A 15,274-nucleotide genomic window follows, 5' to 3' on the forward strand; every position below is an offset into this window, starting at 1 on the left:
AATCAACATCTTGATGAATCATCTCCTTCACTTGATCATTCTAATCTATGTCTGTTGGTTGAAGTATTTCTTCTTCCTTCACTTGATCAATCCAATCTGCATCAGTCAAAGTATTTCTTCTCCTTTCTGGTCTGGTGACTTTTGAGTCTTTATCTTCCAAGCTATCTCCATTAACATTGTCTCTTCCAATTTGTTGTTTTGTCCTTTCTCCAGTGTTTTCGGTTTATCTTCCATTTCTTTGCTCTTTTGTTGATCCTCTCCTGTTTGTTGCGTATTTGACTCATTTGTCTGTTGAATTAAGGTTTCCAGGCTAATTTGGATTTGTAAATATCGATTTGCTTGTTGCTTTCCTATTTCCAGTACTTTTTCCATAATCCTTTGTTTTTTCTCATGTGATTCGGATATAACATCTTTGAGTTGCACACTAAGATCATCTAGTTGTGTAGTTAACGCATCCAAACTAGCTTGAACCCACAGATATTGATTTGTTTGTTGCTGTCCCATTGCCACTAATTTCTCTATATTGTCTTGTATTGCCTGCTTCCATTCTTTCCCTTTCGATTCCTCTTATGTTAGTTTTCCCAAGCTGGACTCCGGGACAGGAGAGCTCCTAACTTTCCCTCCTTTTCCTGTCATCCTTTTTCTTCCTTCTTATATCTTCTTTCTTCTTACTTCACTTGTCAAGTCCTGTTCTTGTCCTTGTAGTGTCCTTTTTAGTCCACTAGATGTCCATAATGTTCTTATTTCTGTTATTTATATCTGTTTCTATGTCAACCACATTCCTTTCCAGATAATCAAACGAATGTAAACAATCAACCACTTTTGCAAAACAAAAAAAATTCAGGTCTCCAGCCTGCGCTGTCCACAGGCACTCCACCAGCTCTCCACAGGAAAACGAAACTGAACACAACAATAATTGTATTCCAATGCGGTTAATTTGTAATCCAACAAGTTTTAGATTTATAGAGTTATGCACTCATATTTCCATGACAAGCAGGGCAGGTCTCCTCCAAAGCTTCTTCTCACATCAACAAACGAATAAGCAGAGAAAGCCTCTCCCTCCTTCCTCTTCTCCCAGGAGGGGGAAAGCCTGCCCCTTCTCCTTCTCTACGGCAAAAGCTTAATCAGGCAGTCAATTAGTCAATTAATGCCAGACACACACAATGGAACAACACTCGCTTGCTTCTTTCAACTCCACACACACACAACGGACACACACAACAGAACAACACTCACTTGCTTCTTTCAACTTCCTTCCCTGCTTGGAGCCTTCGGCTTAATTTCAACATTGAATCCTCACCATCACTGGCACTGATGGCTGAATTCCCTTGGAAAAAAAGCAGTCCCTGGCTGGACCCTTCTTCTCCGAAACCGTACACCATCTGTAGGATTGAGGCCTCTCCTGACCACTGATCTTCGGATCTCATCAGACCCATGATTTTGGGAAGAAATAGCATGCTTTCCAAGAGCTTTCCAGGAGCTCAGAAAAACACGACTACTCAGCCACCTCAGGCCCCTCCCCCTCCACAGAATTAGTTTTTAATCCAGAGTAGAATAATGTTTCTTAGGACAAACCAAGAGGCAACAAGATATCCAAACTTGGTCAACAGCAAATAACAGCAAACTTTTGAATTCTTTGAGATTCTTCATCAGGCTAAATGGTTTGCAAAGGAAGAAGGGAAAAGTGGGGACATGTTGTAGGTTTTTGTAGCATTTAATATGTATGCCTTTGTATATCAGGTTTTTACATCTTTCTGTTTACAGGTTGACCCTCGGTATTCATTAATTCATTAATTCATTCATTCGATTTATATTCTGCCTTTCTCCCCAAAGGGCACCCAAGGCAGCAGATCCATGTGGGATCTGTTCCTGGACCCTCACATATAACAAACCCGTGAATATTGAGATCTATAGGGGACTCTCAGAGGACCTCAGGATGTGAGCAGAAATGCTTTTCGGTTGTGCCACCTCATGGCCTCTTCGTGACTCAGAAGGCTTCTGGGAGGCTTCTGATAGGCGCTTTCAGTTTTTGTCAAACCAGAAGTGCCTATCAGAAGCCTCGGGGAGGCCGTGCATGACCTTCTTGCACCTTAGAAGGCCTCCCAGGTGTGACTGGAAGGCACTTTTGGTCGCATCCAGGAGGTCTCTTAAAGCCCTCTAGCTGTGGGATGGCACCCTTGGTGAGTCAAATCCCCAGGGCTGAACCCAAGGATAAGGAGGGCCAACCTGTATGCCTTAGATCAGAACTGTTTCCAGTAATCTACCAATTATTAAAAAAACAAATGTGTACAACCACACTCAACTTTGCTTCAGAGATGAAGTTTAAGTATTTCTTAGCTCTACAGAGGCCATTTAAAACAGGACCCATTTTCCTGATGCTGTTGTGCCTGTAGCAAAGACCTGCAAATGACTGAAGGCGGCTGTTGCTGCATTAAAAGTATTCTTTGATTGGAGGTGGTCTGTTCTGAGCCCTTTCCAGCTATTGCCTAATGTGATATGTAGGAAGGAAATCTCCAGGCACAACCCCAGGAAAGGGTGGGACCGATTGCCTTCCCCTGAAGTGAACAGTTTATGATAAGGTGGGAGGTGAGTTGTGACATCTAATTCCTCCAGTGAATTCCAGTTGGAGCTAATCTGTTGGTAGCATACCAGCAACTAAAAATTGTATTTGCCATAGTTGTTACGTGAATGTTGGCTAAATAGATTCTTCACATTTGATTAGTTGGCTGTTGCCAGAACAAATTACAAATGGAACAAAAAAAGGTGCATTTCAGTTTCAGAACTGGTGCATGACATCTACACAGTGCTTGAACCCCTCATCTTGTTAATGTATGAGAATCCTGCTAAAAAAGAGTGGCTGTCTGGGGAAAGAGGTCTTGGGATAAGTTGTTTTGGATTAATCAGGATGGTGATCTGGGAGTGGGGGATCCAATATGGTTCCTTTTTGTTATGGAAAGATCACTACCTGGTAGGTGTCCAAGTGGACAAGTAACAGCTCTGGGGAAATTTCATAGTGTGCATGTTGAAGCTTCATTCATTCTCTAAAATGGGAAATGACTTGGGATCTTGCTACTATTGCTCCTCCATGCCCTCTTCCACTTCTAAGAGCCCATTCAGCTCCCTGATTTTCTGGGGAGCTTGAAGTGATAAACTCAAAAGTGGAATGAAATAGATGCTTGGATTGAACAAGTAGTAAATTCTTTAAGGAAAGGTAAGAGTACAGGTGGAGCCTGTTTATCCACAGATTTTATATCTGTGGATGTGGCTCAATATGGGTCTCCTGGAGCCAGACATGGCCCCACCTGAACCCTCTGAAGGTGACTAGAGCTGTGCTATAGTTGTCTCTGGAGGGCTTTCTGAAGCCTGCAGAGGCCATGAGCGTTTGCCTGCAGCCTCTGCATGGCAAAAAGTGCCAGAAAAAATGCTACACCCAGTTTCCCTCCGGAAACTGGAAGTAACATTTTTTTCAGCCTTTTAGACCATTCTGAAGGCTGAAGAGGGGTGGGCAGATGCAAGCAGCCTCTTTGGGCTTCAGAAAGCCCTCTGAAACATCACTGGAGGCTTTAAAGGAGCTTTAAAGGGGCCGAAACCACAGATTTCTGTATTTGTGGGGGAGGTTTGAGAACGGTTCCCTTGCGGATACCAAGGCCCCACCTGTATTGGCTGTCCTGAAGAATGCCATGGTTATAGTGGTAGAACTTTCCAGGATTCTGCAGCTTTGAACTGTTATGTGTCTAATGTACTATTTTGGGACAAGTCTCTTGAATATGTGACAGGGACCCAACACTAGGTTTTCCTGGATAATACTGATTATGTAGCGCAGGGCTTCCCAAAGTGGCATCATGATGCATTTCCAGGGGTGTCAGGGAATGCAGGCATGCTGAACTGCTTACCAGTGTGAATCACCTCATGGAGGTCTGGAGTAGTGGGTTGGGCTCTCTGCAGAGCTACAGAAGGGCCCACGCGCCCTCTCTTCATCTTTTAATATTATTTTTCAAGGATTTTTTGGCGCAACCTGGAAGTAAGTGGTGCTGACATTAGCACAGTTATTACTGCTTATGTCTGGGTTTAGAGCTCGATGAGGGCATTGTGGACCAAGTGAGTTTGGGAAGCACTGATGTAGAGCCTTTTCATTCTGGTTTCCAACTGGGATTCAGTATGGAGGCCATCTTGATTGCCCTGGCAGTTTTCCCATACTGGGATCTGGCTAGGGGGAGTATATGCTGGACCTCTTAGCAACTTTGTTCCTCTTTGGGGCTGCCTAGCCAGAATGGGTTTGGAAGATGCAGTTTATAGTGGTTCTGGACCTTCCAGATATGACTAGATGTGGATGAACAAGCAGAGACTTAATGCGCACAAAGAAGAAATGGTGCTGATTAGTAAGAAAGCAAATGTTCATCTCCCCACATGATCCTGCTTGATCACTCAGTTAGGTGGAGGCTCTGATCTGTGTTTCACAGTTGGTAGGGGCACAGGACCAGTGACATGTAGTGAGATCCAGGCCAGGGGAGGCAACAACAATCACTTTCCCACTCCCGCCCTTAAGCTCAGTCTCTGCAACAACACTCTTCCCTCCCCCAATAATTCTTTTTTTTTTTTAACTCACCTCTTCTTCCCCCACCTGGAGCTGGGGAGAGTGCAGCACAGGCCTCCTGAAGCTACTAGAAAATGACTGTTCATGGTGGTTTACAGAACTGGTTAGACTCCTCCCCGCGAAGACTCCTCCCTGCTTTTTCATGGGGTTTTTTTTATTAAGAGAAGCAATTCTTCCAGCTGCCTCCCCAGAGCTTGCTGATTCAGGTGTTCTGCTATTTTTTGATTGGCTAGTCCTACTTTTGTTGGGTACGTAGCTATGAATATAGCCCAGTCTGCTGGAGGCAACTCTGCCTTATGCCTCCCCAGAGACTGATGACACAAGTGGTCTCCCTTCCTTCCTTTCTAATAATTGGGCAAATGGAGGTAGCTCTCCCTGGTTGCATAAGCATCCCTGTTTGTTTCCTCCCTTGCAAAGCCACCATAGCAATTGAACTGATTGGCAGCTCTCCTTGTTCCCTCTGTGTGTGTGTGTGTGTGTGTTGCTTTATGGACTGTGTGCTGCAGCAGAGAGAAGCAGCTTGGGAAAGGCAAAAGGTATTTTTTTTTCTTCTTGGGTCCTTTTATTTTTACTTGCTGGGTCGGGTGAGGCTCTGCCTACACTGTCTGCGTGTCACTGCACAGGTTTTCCTCTAGGGCTGTGTTTAGGCTTTGAAATGCCTTGGGTAACTTGGCATAATCATTGACTTTCCAGCATCTGTGTTTGAAGACTAATCTCTTCTGCTGTGCTTTTACTTTTGGGCCCTGGATCTGCCTGCTTTTTACTCCTTTGAACTGGTTTTAGGCTGCCTGTTTTTATTGCTATATGTTTTCTGTATTGCTTTTCTGTAATGATTGTGAACCATCTTGGAGATTCCATCTGTGGGATAGAAAGTATGAGAGATCAATATTTAATTGTGATCTCAACTGAGCTTTATTATCCTGAGAAATCCAAGCACTGATGAAAGAGTGACTTTTAGTACACAATGCTATGCTTGCAGGCCAGGTAAGAATGCTAGCCTGTGTATAGTGATATAGTGTACATAGCTTCCTAATGTTCTTTTTGAGTAACTATGTAGGTGCAAATCAATAAGTCTTGAAGTGTTAAATGTATAAAATTATTAAGGGTGTAAACTGCTTTTTAGTCCTTCCCTTTCATTTAAAGGGAAGCTGTTGAACATTACATAGTTGGGATTCCACTACCTTGTGGAATACAGAGGATACTGGCTTGGATCCAGAGTTTAATCTAGGATGTCTTTCTTAAATGCACTAACACTTGATTTGTTGCTTGTGTTCAGCCTACAGGACAAGAATCTGCCTATCCGCCTGCTGGTCAATATACTTATCCCGCTGTGCCTGGAGGCTTCCCTCCTATGGGAGGGGGTGCATATCCTGCTGCTCCACCAACTGGTGGATTCCCAGGGGCAGCAGGGTATCCTCCACCTGGTGGGTATCCACCTGCACCTGGTGGGTATCCTGGAGCTCCTCAACCTGGCGGGATGCCAGCTTACCCTGGAGGTAATGTTCCAATCTATTATTTATTTCTGCTGTAGTTGAGTGCCTGTGTCATGAACCATAGACAATGAAGGAAATGTGGCTTTGCTGTTGTCGTTGCCCAACTCTTTAGAAAGGTCAGAGCATCTTGGGGTGTGGCTAAAATCCAAAGCTCTTCCGCCTAAGTTTTCTTTCCCTTCAACTCTCTTTGAGTGTCTGGTCCTTTAGAGCAGTGGTTCTCAAACTTTTTAGCACTGGGATCCACTTTTTAGAATGACAATCTGTTGGGATCAACCTGGAAGTGATGACATGACTGGAAATGGCATCATCAAGCTGGAAAAATTATAATATTTTATTTAAAATAAAGAACCCACCCCTTAACCCTCCCAAGCAATTGCTGACCTGTTTAAAGAAAATTCCCTGAACTGCCCAAAGGCTGCAATCGGGGCCCTTTGCAGGGCCAGGAGAAAGCCCCATGGGTTATCACTGTTAAAAAGCATATACATTGTTAAAAGTATTGATCTGTAACATTTCCCTAAATGTAGTCACATTCCATAGTTGCGTCAAGTCTAACTAGTACAGGATATGGCATGAGCCGCTTGGGCCTTGCTGGCGCTGGTTAGTGTTGGGCTGCCCATTCTGTTTTCACAGGTGTTTGGGAGTATTCTGAATAACTCTCTTTGAGTAAAAAAATTAAATATGTAACAAATGTAAACAGTGCAACAGTGAGGAATAAAGCCTTCATTCTATTTGGATGAAGGAGTATTGAATCAATATGTTTTTATGGTTAGAGCAATCGATTAGTATAGATTTCTATTTAGGAGATATCTAAATAATAGATTTAAAGAATTAAATCATTTAAATTTAATTGTTTTCTTTATTACCAGTCAATCTACCTTGCTTGCAATTATATTATATTACATGATGTATTGTGTATTATGAAATTAGCAGAGTGTTTTTAGCTATTTAAATTGATGTATTAAGGAAAGCTTTTTGTATTTTGTGAATTAAAATATTTGGACTACTGTTGCATTAGTTTTACAAACTTTTATTTATTTCAGGTGCTGGGTTTGGGGCTCCCTCTAATGGGTCCAGCTTTGGCTATCCTCAGCCTCCATCCCAAAGTTATGGAGGACCAGTACAAATTCCAGGTATACATTCTGATTGGCTATTGTATTGTGCTAAGTCAGCGATTTCCAACCTTTTTTTTAATCTCGGGGCACACTGACAAGGCACTAAAATTGTCAAGCCACACCATCAGGTTTTTGGCAACTGACAAGGCACACCATGCTGTTGGCAGGGGGCTCACATCCCCCAGTGACCCGACTAATAAATGACCTTCCCCCCAAATTCCTGTGGGACATCTGTGGACCACTCGTGATGCACCAATGTGCCACGGCACAGTGGTTGAAAATGACTGTGCTAGATACTAATCATGACTTTGTTCCAGAGCTATATTGCAAAAGATAGGATCAGTTCAGCTGATTAGTGTTTGCTTCTATCAGCAAATCTTGCTTTCTAGAGATTAAATATTAATCAGCGTGCTGATGAAACAGGCTGATGTGCAGCTCCCATGTTAAGGCATTAGTTCAGGGAAATGGCATCTCCACATAGTCCCAATTGGGCAGCGAGTTCACTGTTGCTCCTTAATAATATCAGAAGCAATTGCACAGATGCTGCAGCTGGGTTTTATTGTTAAGCCACTTAGTACCTATGCAGATATAATGTGGAACCATAATTAACACTAACTGGGAGGAAGGAAATTGGTGTGAGGTAGAGGGAGTAGGTGAGACCCTGCCAATGCTTCTGAACACCTGGTCAAGGCTCAGAGGTCTCTAGTGCTAATTGTACACCAGGCCTTATATTGTGTAATGTATACTTTTTGGCCTGGGAGGTTTAGTAGGTTGGAGAGGTCCAGAGAATTAAAGGTTAGTGAACTGATGCTTCTGAAAGCAGGAGAGAGACAGAAAAGAAGCAGCAAGAATGCAGTGAGATAGAAGGTGGCATATTTTGGAGGGTTTTATAATACTCGGGAAATCTTCAGACCCCTTTAAGTTGAAAAGTTTTGCACATTTCACACTCAATAATACTGATTTACTTGAGAGACGTTTTAATGAAGAACAGTACTTGTATTAATGGCAGGATTTGCAGCCTACTATGGATACACAATGTGAGCTATGAAAATCTTACCACTAATTTTATTTTTCTATCTTAAGCCGGTTATCCTGGTGGACAGATTTCTACCCCTATACCACCACAGGTATGTCATGCATTTTCCTATTATAAAATGAATAATGCCATTTTTGTTTGGGTGAAAAATAGTCACATCCGGTTTCCTCTGTGAAATGCCTTTAATGCCTTTTAAGGCTCAGGGAAGCTGCTGGGCTCAGAGGACCCTATAGAGATGAGGGGAGCAGAGCTTCCCTCGTCTCCAGATGGTGTGGGGTAGGTGTTTGTCCATATCCGTGATTTCATTTAACTGTGGGGGCTTCCGGAACAGAACCCCTGTGGATATGGGGGCATGCCTGTATAAAGTACACTGCATAACTGAGGCTGATTATTGTATTCAGTACAAGCCAAACAATGACCTTCAAATCTGTTTTTAAACTCCTTCTGTTAGTCCTTGAGGAGTTAGTGGTGACCCCCCCCCCCATGTACTTGGCCATCAGAAGCTGGTTTGTGCTGACAAGGACAGAAGAGGCTTCAGCTTCATAGAATTTTAAGCTTTCCAGAGATTTCCAGCTGTTGTAGGCACCAATGCGTATAAGAGTGGCTGCATAAGAAGACATGAGGAAGAACAAAAATGTGTATGCAAGGCCAATACCAGACTGTCTTGTGCCCTAGGCAAGGCTAACTGCTTGTGCATACACCCTAATGATAGTACTGGCCCTGCCTGAATGTCACTGAGCTATTTCAGTCTTTGGTGATGAAGTGCATTCTGACTTCCTTTTGTGTTGAAATCAAGGACGATTTCATTAATTTTTTATTTATTTTATGTATTTATTAATACATTATTAATTTATTAATATATTTTCAAGATTTTGGTGTTAAGATTAAATCAAGCGCTTCATGTGAAGCAAGTTATACAGTAACTCACTGATTTGTCATTCCCAGCCTGCAGCAATGACTCAAAGTACACAAGGTACAATTAGGCCAGCTGCTAACTTTGATGCGGGGAGAGATGCAGAAATTCTTCGCAAGGCTATGAAGGGGTTTGGTAAGAGACATTGTATGTTCTGGTTTATACAGTATTCATAGCTATCCCACTTGAACTTGCCTGTCATTTTATGCTTCTTCATTCCATATATGCCTCACAGGGTATTTTTAATACTGGCAAACACACTGTAGCTTCAGCATACCTTGGGGTAAATCGATCTCTTTGCCTGTGATCTGAATTAATCATTTGAAGCATTTTTGTAATGTTAATCTATCTTTTCTGCTTCAAGTCTTCTGATGTTGCTTGCAAAATGTTGAGTGATGGAGAAGGGCAGGGAGATGGAGGGAAGTAGCTGGGCCCTTACAGGGGTAGAGAAGAGAATAATAGCATTGGCAAGGGATAGAGAACTCTAGGGCATGAAACCTACCTCAATGTGAGATTTGGCAAGAATCTCCTTGGAGATTGAATTTGTACTGTGAAGAGGTGTTATGGCAGATTCTTAGATAGGAAGCCTGATTTTATGCCCCTGATGTTTGTGGGTGTAGGATAAAGGGAGTGTTGTTAGCTTTGATATGGGAGTACACTGAAGAGGAGATCTGACCATATATCTTTTTACTTCCTAGGAACGGATGAACAGGCAATCATTGATGTTGTGGCCAACCGCTCCAGTGCTCAGAGACAACAAATTAAGACTGCTTTCAAGACTATGTATGGAAAGGTATGTTTGCTGGCATTTTTTTAACCATTGGAAAGCAGCAGCAATGTGTGCATTCGCTTGGCCAAATGGTGAGCTCTGTGGTTTAGCTTCCGTTTGGCAATTTACTTGTTTGCCAACATGTTTATAGTATGTTAGCTTTGCTTTACGTTGAGAGAGTGGAATGAAATTGGGTGTACCTGTTCAGGGCACAGTTCTGTATTTTTAGGATGATCCCCAGCTTGATTCTCTTGTGCTTGTTTATAGGGGATGGCTAATATTGTAAAAACACCACAACTGGATATTTTCCCTTGAAAGTTGAGACATCAGAATGAAAGTTGATAAATATACATGTAGGACACAATTATACGTTGCATAGTCACACTCCAGCTCCGCCATGCACCTATTTTCAAGAAGACTAGGAGTAAATGAGGCCTGTCACTGGGCTTTATTGGTATAATGTATGGTGAGGATTGTATGCTCAGGATCAGAATTCACTGAGGATGAGAGGCTTTCTTCAAGCAGAGTCTCTCCTTTCAAACAAGATACACTTTGAGCTCCTTTCTCATATGGTGAATGGTAGAGGCCAAATGAACTTTTGACTTAAAAGATCATTAGCCTGGTTAACATGAACAGGTGCTAGTATTTATTCAGTGGTATATAAGATGGAGCAAGTTTTTTTTTTTTTAGAAACCCTATTTTGGTGCTGCAAATGACTGCATTGAATTCCACAATTTAAAAATGCCCAGTCTTGGTCCTGATCTCCAAGCTTCAGAGAACAAAAGTCTTGAAATAACTGATGCATCGTGACAGCGTCCTTCATTTTCTGTTTTGGAAACATGTTTCAGAAGGTTTTAGTAAATGGAATGACTGGTTCCTAGACTCTGAGCCCTAGGTGTAGGCTAATCATGATGCACATGTGAATGTTTGTCTTGCTCATACTTCATTTGTAACTGGACAGGATTTAATTAAAGACCTGAAGTCGGAGCTAAGCGGAAATATGGAAGAGCTGATCCTAGCATTGTTCCTGCCAACTACCTATTACGATGCCTGGAGTTTACGGCATGCAATGAAGGTACATAATTTTATTTAATTGGTCAATAAATAAATATATGTGTTGTTGTTGGCATCCTTCAGTCTCGGAAGACTATGGTATCGTGCTCTGAATAGTGGTTCTGGAACAGAGTGTCCTCTCCAGTGTGCGAAGCCTGGGTAAAGTAGGTATGGAGGATAGGCTGTTACCCATGCAGCAAATCCCCCCTCTCCACGTCGCTGAAATGGTCCAATGGAAAGGCAGAGGCCAATACGGTTGGTTCCAGCGGCGTCGCAGGAGTTGCCAGAACGTGACTGTGTTCAGCCATGAACTGCGTCAGGGACTCCGGCTCCAGATTTTGCCTCGAGGTTGACTCCTGAAGCCTTTTCCATAACTGGATGTAGCCACAAGGCAGTGGAGGTTTGGGATCAGAGTTTTCCTTCTCTCAGATGAGCTGCCTTCCCAGGCTGATGAGTCCCATCTACCCGGTGGCTAGAGGCGACTAAACAAATAAATGTGTCAGTCATTCTTATCCAATGAGGGCAGCCAGGGTAGGTTAGTCCTGTGCTCTTAGTCCTGAATGCTTTCCTATCATTAAGACAGAATGACAAATCATGGCAAGTTCAGTTGTCTTTTTCTCTCCTCACATTTGCTGGGAGCCATTTTGAAAAGTGAGCCAGCCTATGTCTGCAGAGCTTCACCTCTTCATGTGCATAACTGTACCTTGAAGTCAGTACAGGAGGGAAGATACGTTTAGTGCACTGACTCTGGGGAAAGCGTGCATGACTCTATGGGATTCCTGTCAGTCAGGATCAGGCCAACCACTATGAAGGTTGATGGACTGACTTTGTCTTTGCCACAAAACTGTTTCCAGTTGCAGTTGTCTTTCCAACATAAGGGAATAGCAATTATGGACTTCTGTGGGGAAGAGTGTATCATAGGATAGATCCCTGGGTTCTAACCACGAAGAATCAAGCCACCACAAACTGTTTGCTTAGCTTTCTCCTGGTTTGTTCAGTCATTCTTGCCTATCTTAACCATGATGGAATACTTGCTTACATCTCTATCAATAGATGCAAGAGACAGAGAGAACCTGTGATCATCATCTATAACAGGGGTGTCCAAACTTTTTGGCAGGAGGGCCACATCATCTCTCTGACACTGTGTCGGGGGTCAGGGAAAAAAAGAATTAATTTACATTTAAAATTTGAATAAATTTGCATAAGTTTACATAAATGAATATATTAAAGATGAACTTATATGAACGAGTGAAGGTCTTGAAATAGCTCAAGGCCGATAAAAGACCTTGCACAAAGCAAGGCTGCCTTTCCTTTGCTGCTGCTGAAGCATCACAGATGTGAAACAGGAAGCAATGGAGGAAGGCTTCGTCCTACAGCTCATATGAGAAGTCAAACAGTCACCCTCATGCTGAGAGCAGTTGCGTTAGGCCAGTGCGGACTCCAACAAATCTCCGGAGGGCCAGAGGCTCATTAGAGACTGGGGGCTCCCTGAGGGCCACATTGAGAGGCCTCGAGGGCCACATGTGGCCCCAGGGCCGGGGTTTGGGCACCCCTGATCTATAATGTAAAGTATATGACATAGATCACAGTGTATGGTACAGTAGCATCTCTACTTTTTTATGTGCCGCTTTCTTTCCAGCCGGTTGTAGTGCATGTACTGTTTCATTCTTCCAGGGTGCAGGCACACAGGAAAGTGTGCTGATTGAGATTCTTTGCACAAGGACAAACCAGGAGATTCGAGAAATTGTCAGATGCTACAATTCTGAATTTGGAAGAGACATTGAGCATGATATTCGGGCAGATACATCCGGACATTTTGAAAGGTTACTTGTATCGATGTGTCAGGTGAGATGAATAACCACCTTTCATCATAATCTTATTTATGTTTAATAATCAAATTTTTGAATTCTGAAACGTTTGGACAATTGGCATAATTCCCTGAAATGGGTTCAGGAGCATTCAAAGCTGCCATTGGACTTGAGGCTGGACCTCTCTTACATTGATGTGTCATTGATCCATATGGCAGCTGTATGTATATGAGCAATACAATTTTTGAAATGGCAGGTTTTGTGTTTTTTTTAAATAAGTGTATGGAGGTGTGATGAACGCCCTTGCTTTTTCCCCTCCTATTGTTCCTTAAATTTTGAAAATTTGCATCTTCTCCAGAACTTCTGTGCTTATTCAGCAATTTAAAGCTCCCTGCAACTTAAAAGCTGCTGGGACATGCTCTTGCAGTAGCCTTTGTCTGTTCTCCTTTGTCGGAACTGGAGCTACACAAGAGAGGTTCTTAATTGATTTTGTCCACTGGGACAAATTGTGTATTAAATGCTTTGTTAAGATGAAGGGGGATGGATTGAGTGCCTGCCTGCATGCATGTAAACCAAGTATAAGCTTAGTGAAATACATGCATTTGTATCTAAACTACTTGCTAACTAGGAGAATTAGTAACTTCAGAGAACACTGTAGAGAGATAATTTAAGATGCTTTAGTGAATTGCTTATGTTCCCCCAAACTTCTTACTCCTACACTGTACTTAACATACAAAGTCAGAGGTGCCCCTAGATCCAAAGAGGCTGGTAAAAAAAAATCTTACCATCTTTATTATGGCAAAATTATGTTGAGCAATGAATACTTAATAAAAAAACTCATAAATAAAAATTTCAAATTTAAATAGATCAGATAATGCTCAGAACATAACTGAACATGTCTGCATTGTTGCCTCCTGTAGAGCAGTTTCATGCAGAGCTCTGTTTCCCAGAAACATAGCCACAGCATTGTAGGAGTATTCATGTATCTCCTTATTTATACTGCACTTTAAAATGACTTAAAGCAACTTGTAAGTTAGTCTAACTTTGTATTCCAAGTGCCCCTTCTATGAAAAGAAGGCATTTCCATTTGTGCAGTGGGGGATTTGCATTTTGCCAATCACCCCTTAACATCATAGCTTTCTGCATCTTCTGATTCCCCCCCCCCCCAAGAATGAATGTTGGCATGTGCAGAAGACTGTGGAACAGATGACTGCTGTGCTGAGTAGAAAGCGGGGAAGTTTGCTTTTGCGAGCTTTGTTCTGCTCAAGCTCCTTTGGATATTTATTTATACAGGTATTTATATAATGCCTTTCTTTGGTCGTCAGATTTCTCCTCAGACTTTAATCCAAGGCGGATTACAGAAGCAGGCTGTTCTAAACCCCTGTAGGGATTTTTACAATTGAATAGTTCTAGTCTTTCACAGAACTCCTCGTTCCAGCTGAATTCCTTCCCGGTCTGGCCTCTCTCTGGCCAGTATATCAGTGTGTCGTCAGTTCTCGGGTACTTCTGGTTGTTTCGAACTGGCAGCCTCAGATCTTCAGGCATACAAGGCAGCAGCTCTACCAAATGAGCCAGATCTCCTGCCTGGATATAACCCAGCAGGTGTGTGCTTACTAGAAATTTTTTTCCTTGTAGGGTAATCGGGATGAAGTTCAAACAGTGGATTACCAAAAAGCTCAAGCAGATGCTCAACGTCTTTATCAAGCTGGTGAAGGTCAACTGGGGACAGATGAGTCTTCCTTCAATATGATCCTGGCAACAAGAAGCTTTCCCCAGCTGAAAGCTACAATGGATGCCTACTCTCAGGTAAAATTAAGGACAGGAAGAGAACTGGAGGAGAGGGATATATGGTTCATTTCTTGTAAATGTTAGCTAAACTGGCTGTGTTTGACTTCAGTCAACTCTTTGATGAAAGATTTAATACTTCCCTAACATCTGTTTGCAGATTGCCAACCGTGATTTATTAAGCAGCATTGACCGGGAATTTTCAGGAAATGTTGAACGTGGGTTAAAGGCTATCTGTAAGAGACCTTTCCTTCATTTTACTATTCGTTTAATGTCTAATAATGATTATTGTCCAAGCACCTAGAGTCATTGGGTTCCAAAGCTGCTAAAGAAAATGTCCAAGTGTCAGTCCAAGTCCCAAGTATGGACTTCTTTTCCTTGCCCGATTCTGAGTATCAGAATAAATTACACAAAATAAGATGCAAATGTGCATCTTTAATTTAACTTGCAGAACAGAGGATTGGCTTGGTTATTGATATTCCTTCAACTTGTTCACCAAATAGTGACTTCAAGGCAGCTCCCACTTTCTTTCTAGAATTGGGTGCTACAGATGTAGCAATCAGTAACTGTCTAATACACTTTTTCCCAGCCTGTGGTCCATGGACTACAGGTGGTCCACAAGACTCTGAGAAAGTGGTCTGTGAGGTCTCAGGGAAAAAAACTACCTTTGATCACTTCCAGCATCTTGCTGATTAAGCGCTCCCTCACGGA

The 15,274-nt window shown here is 42.5% G+C and overlaps 1 protein-coding gene across 1 annotated transcript in view; it reads left to right on the forward strand.

Moving 5' to 3' along the window:
• ANXA7 (annexin A7) overlaps positions 1-15,274 on the forward strand; it is a 31,723-nt gene that overhangs the window by 9,691 nt on the left and 6,758 nt on the right. Inside the window, exons 3-11 of the mRNA XM_066620409.1 lie at positions 5,871-6,090; positions 7,128-7,217; positions 8,283-8,326; positions 9,181-9,283; positions 9,847-9,941; positions 10,879-10,992; positions 12,645-12,815; positions 14,414-14,584; positions 14,724-14,799. Of these exons, the coding sequence (XP_066476506.1) occupies positions 5,871-6,090; positions 7,128-7,217; positions 8,283-8,326; positions 9,181-9,283; positions 9,847-9,941; positions 10,879-10,992; positions 12,645-12,815; positions 14,414-14,584; positions 14,724-14,799 (1,084 nt within the window). The remainder of the gene's footprint in view (positions 1-5,870; positions 6,091-7,127; positions 7,218-8,282; positions 8,327-9,180; positions 9,284-9,846; positions 9,942-10,878; positions 10,993-12,644; positions 12,816-14,413; positions 14,585-14,723; positions 14,800-15,274) is intronic.

Source organism: Tiliqua scincoides, chromosome 3 (assembly GCF_035046505.1).
Source record: "Tiliqua scincoides isolate rTilSci1 chromosome 3, rTilSci1.hap2, whole genome shotgun sequence".
NCBI classification, from domain to species: Eukaryota; Metazoa; Chordata; class Lepidosauria; order Squamata; family Scincidae; genus Tiliqua; species Tiliqua scincoides.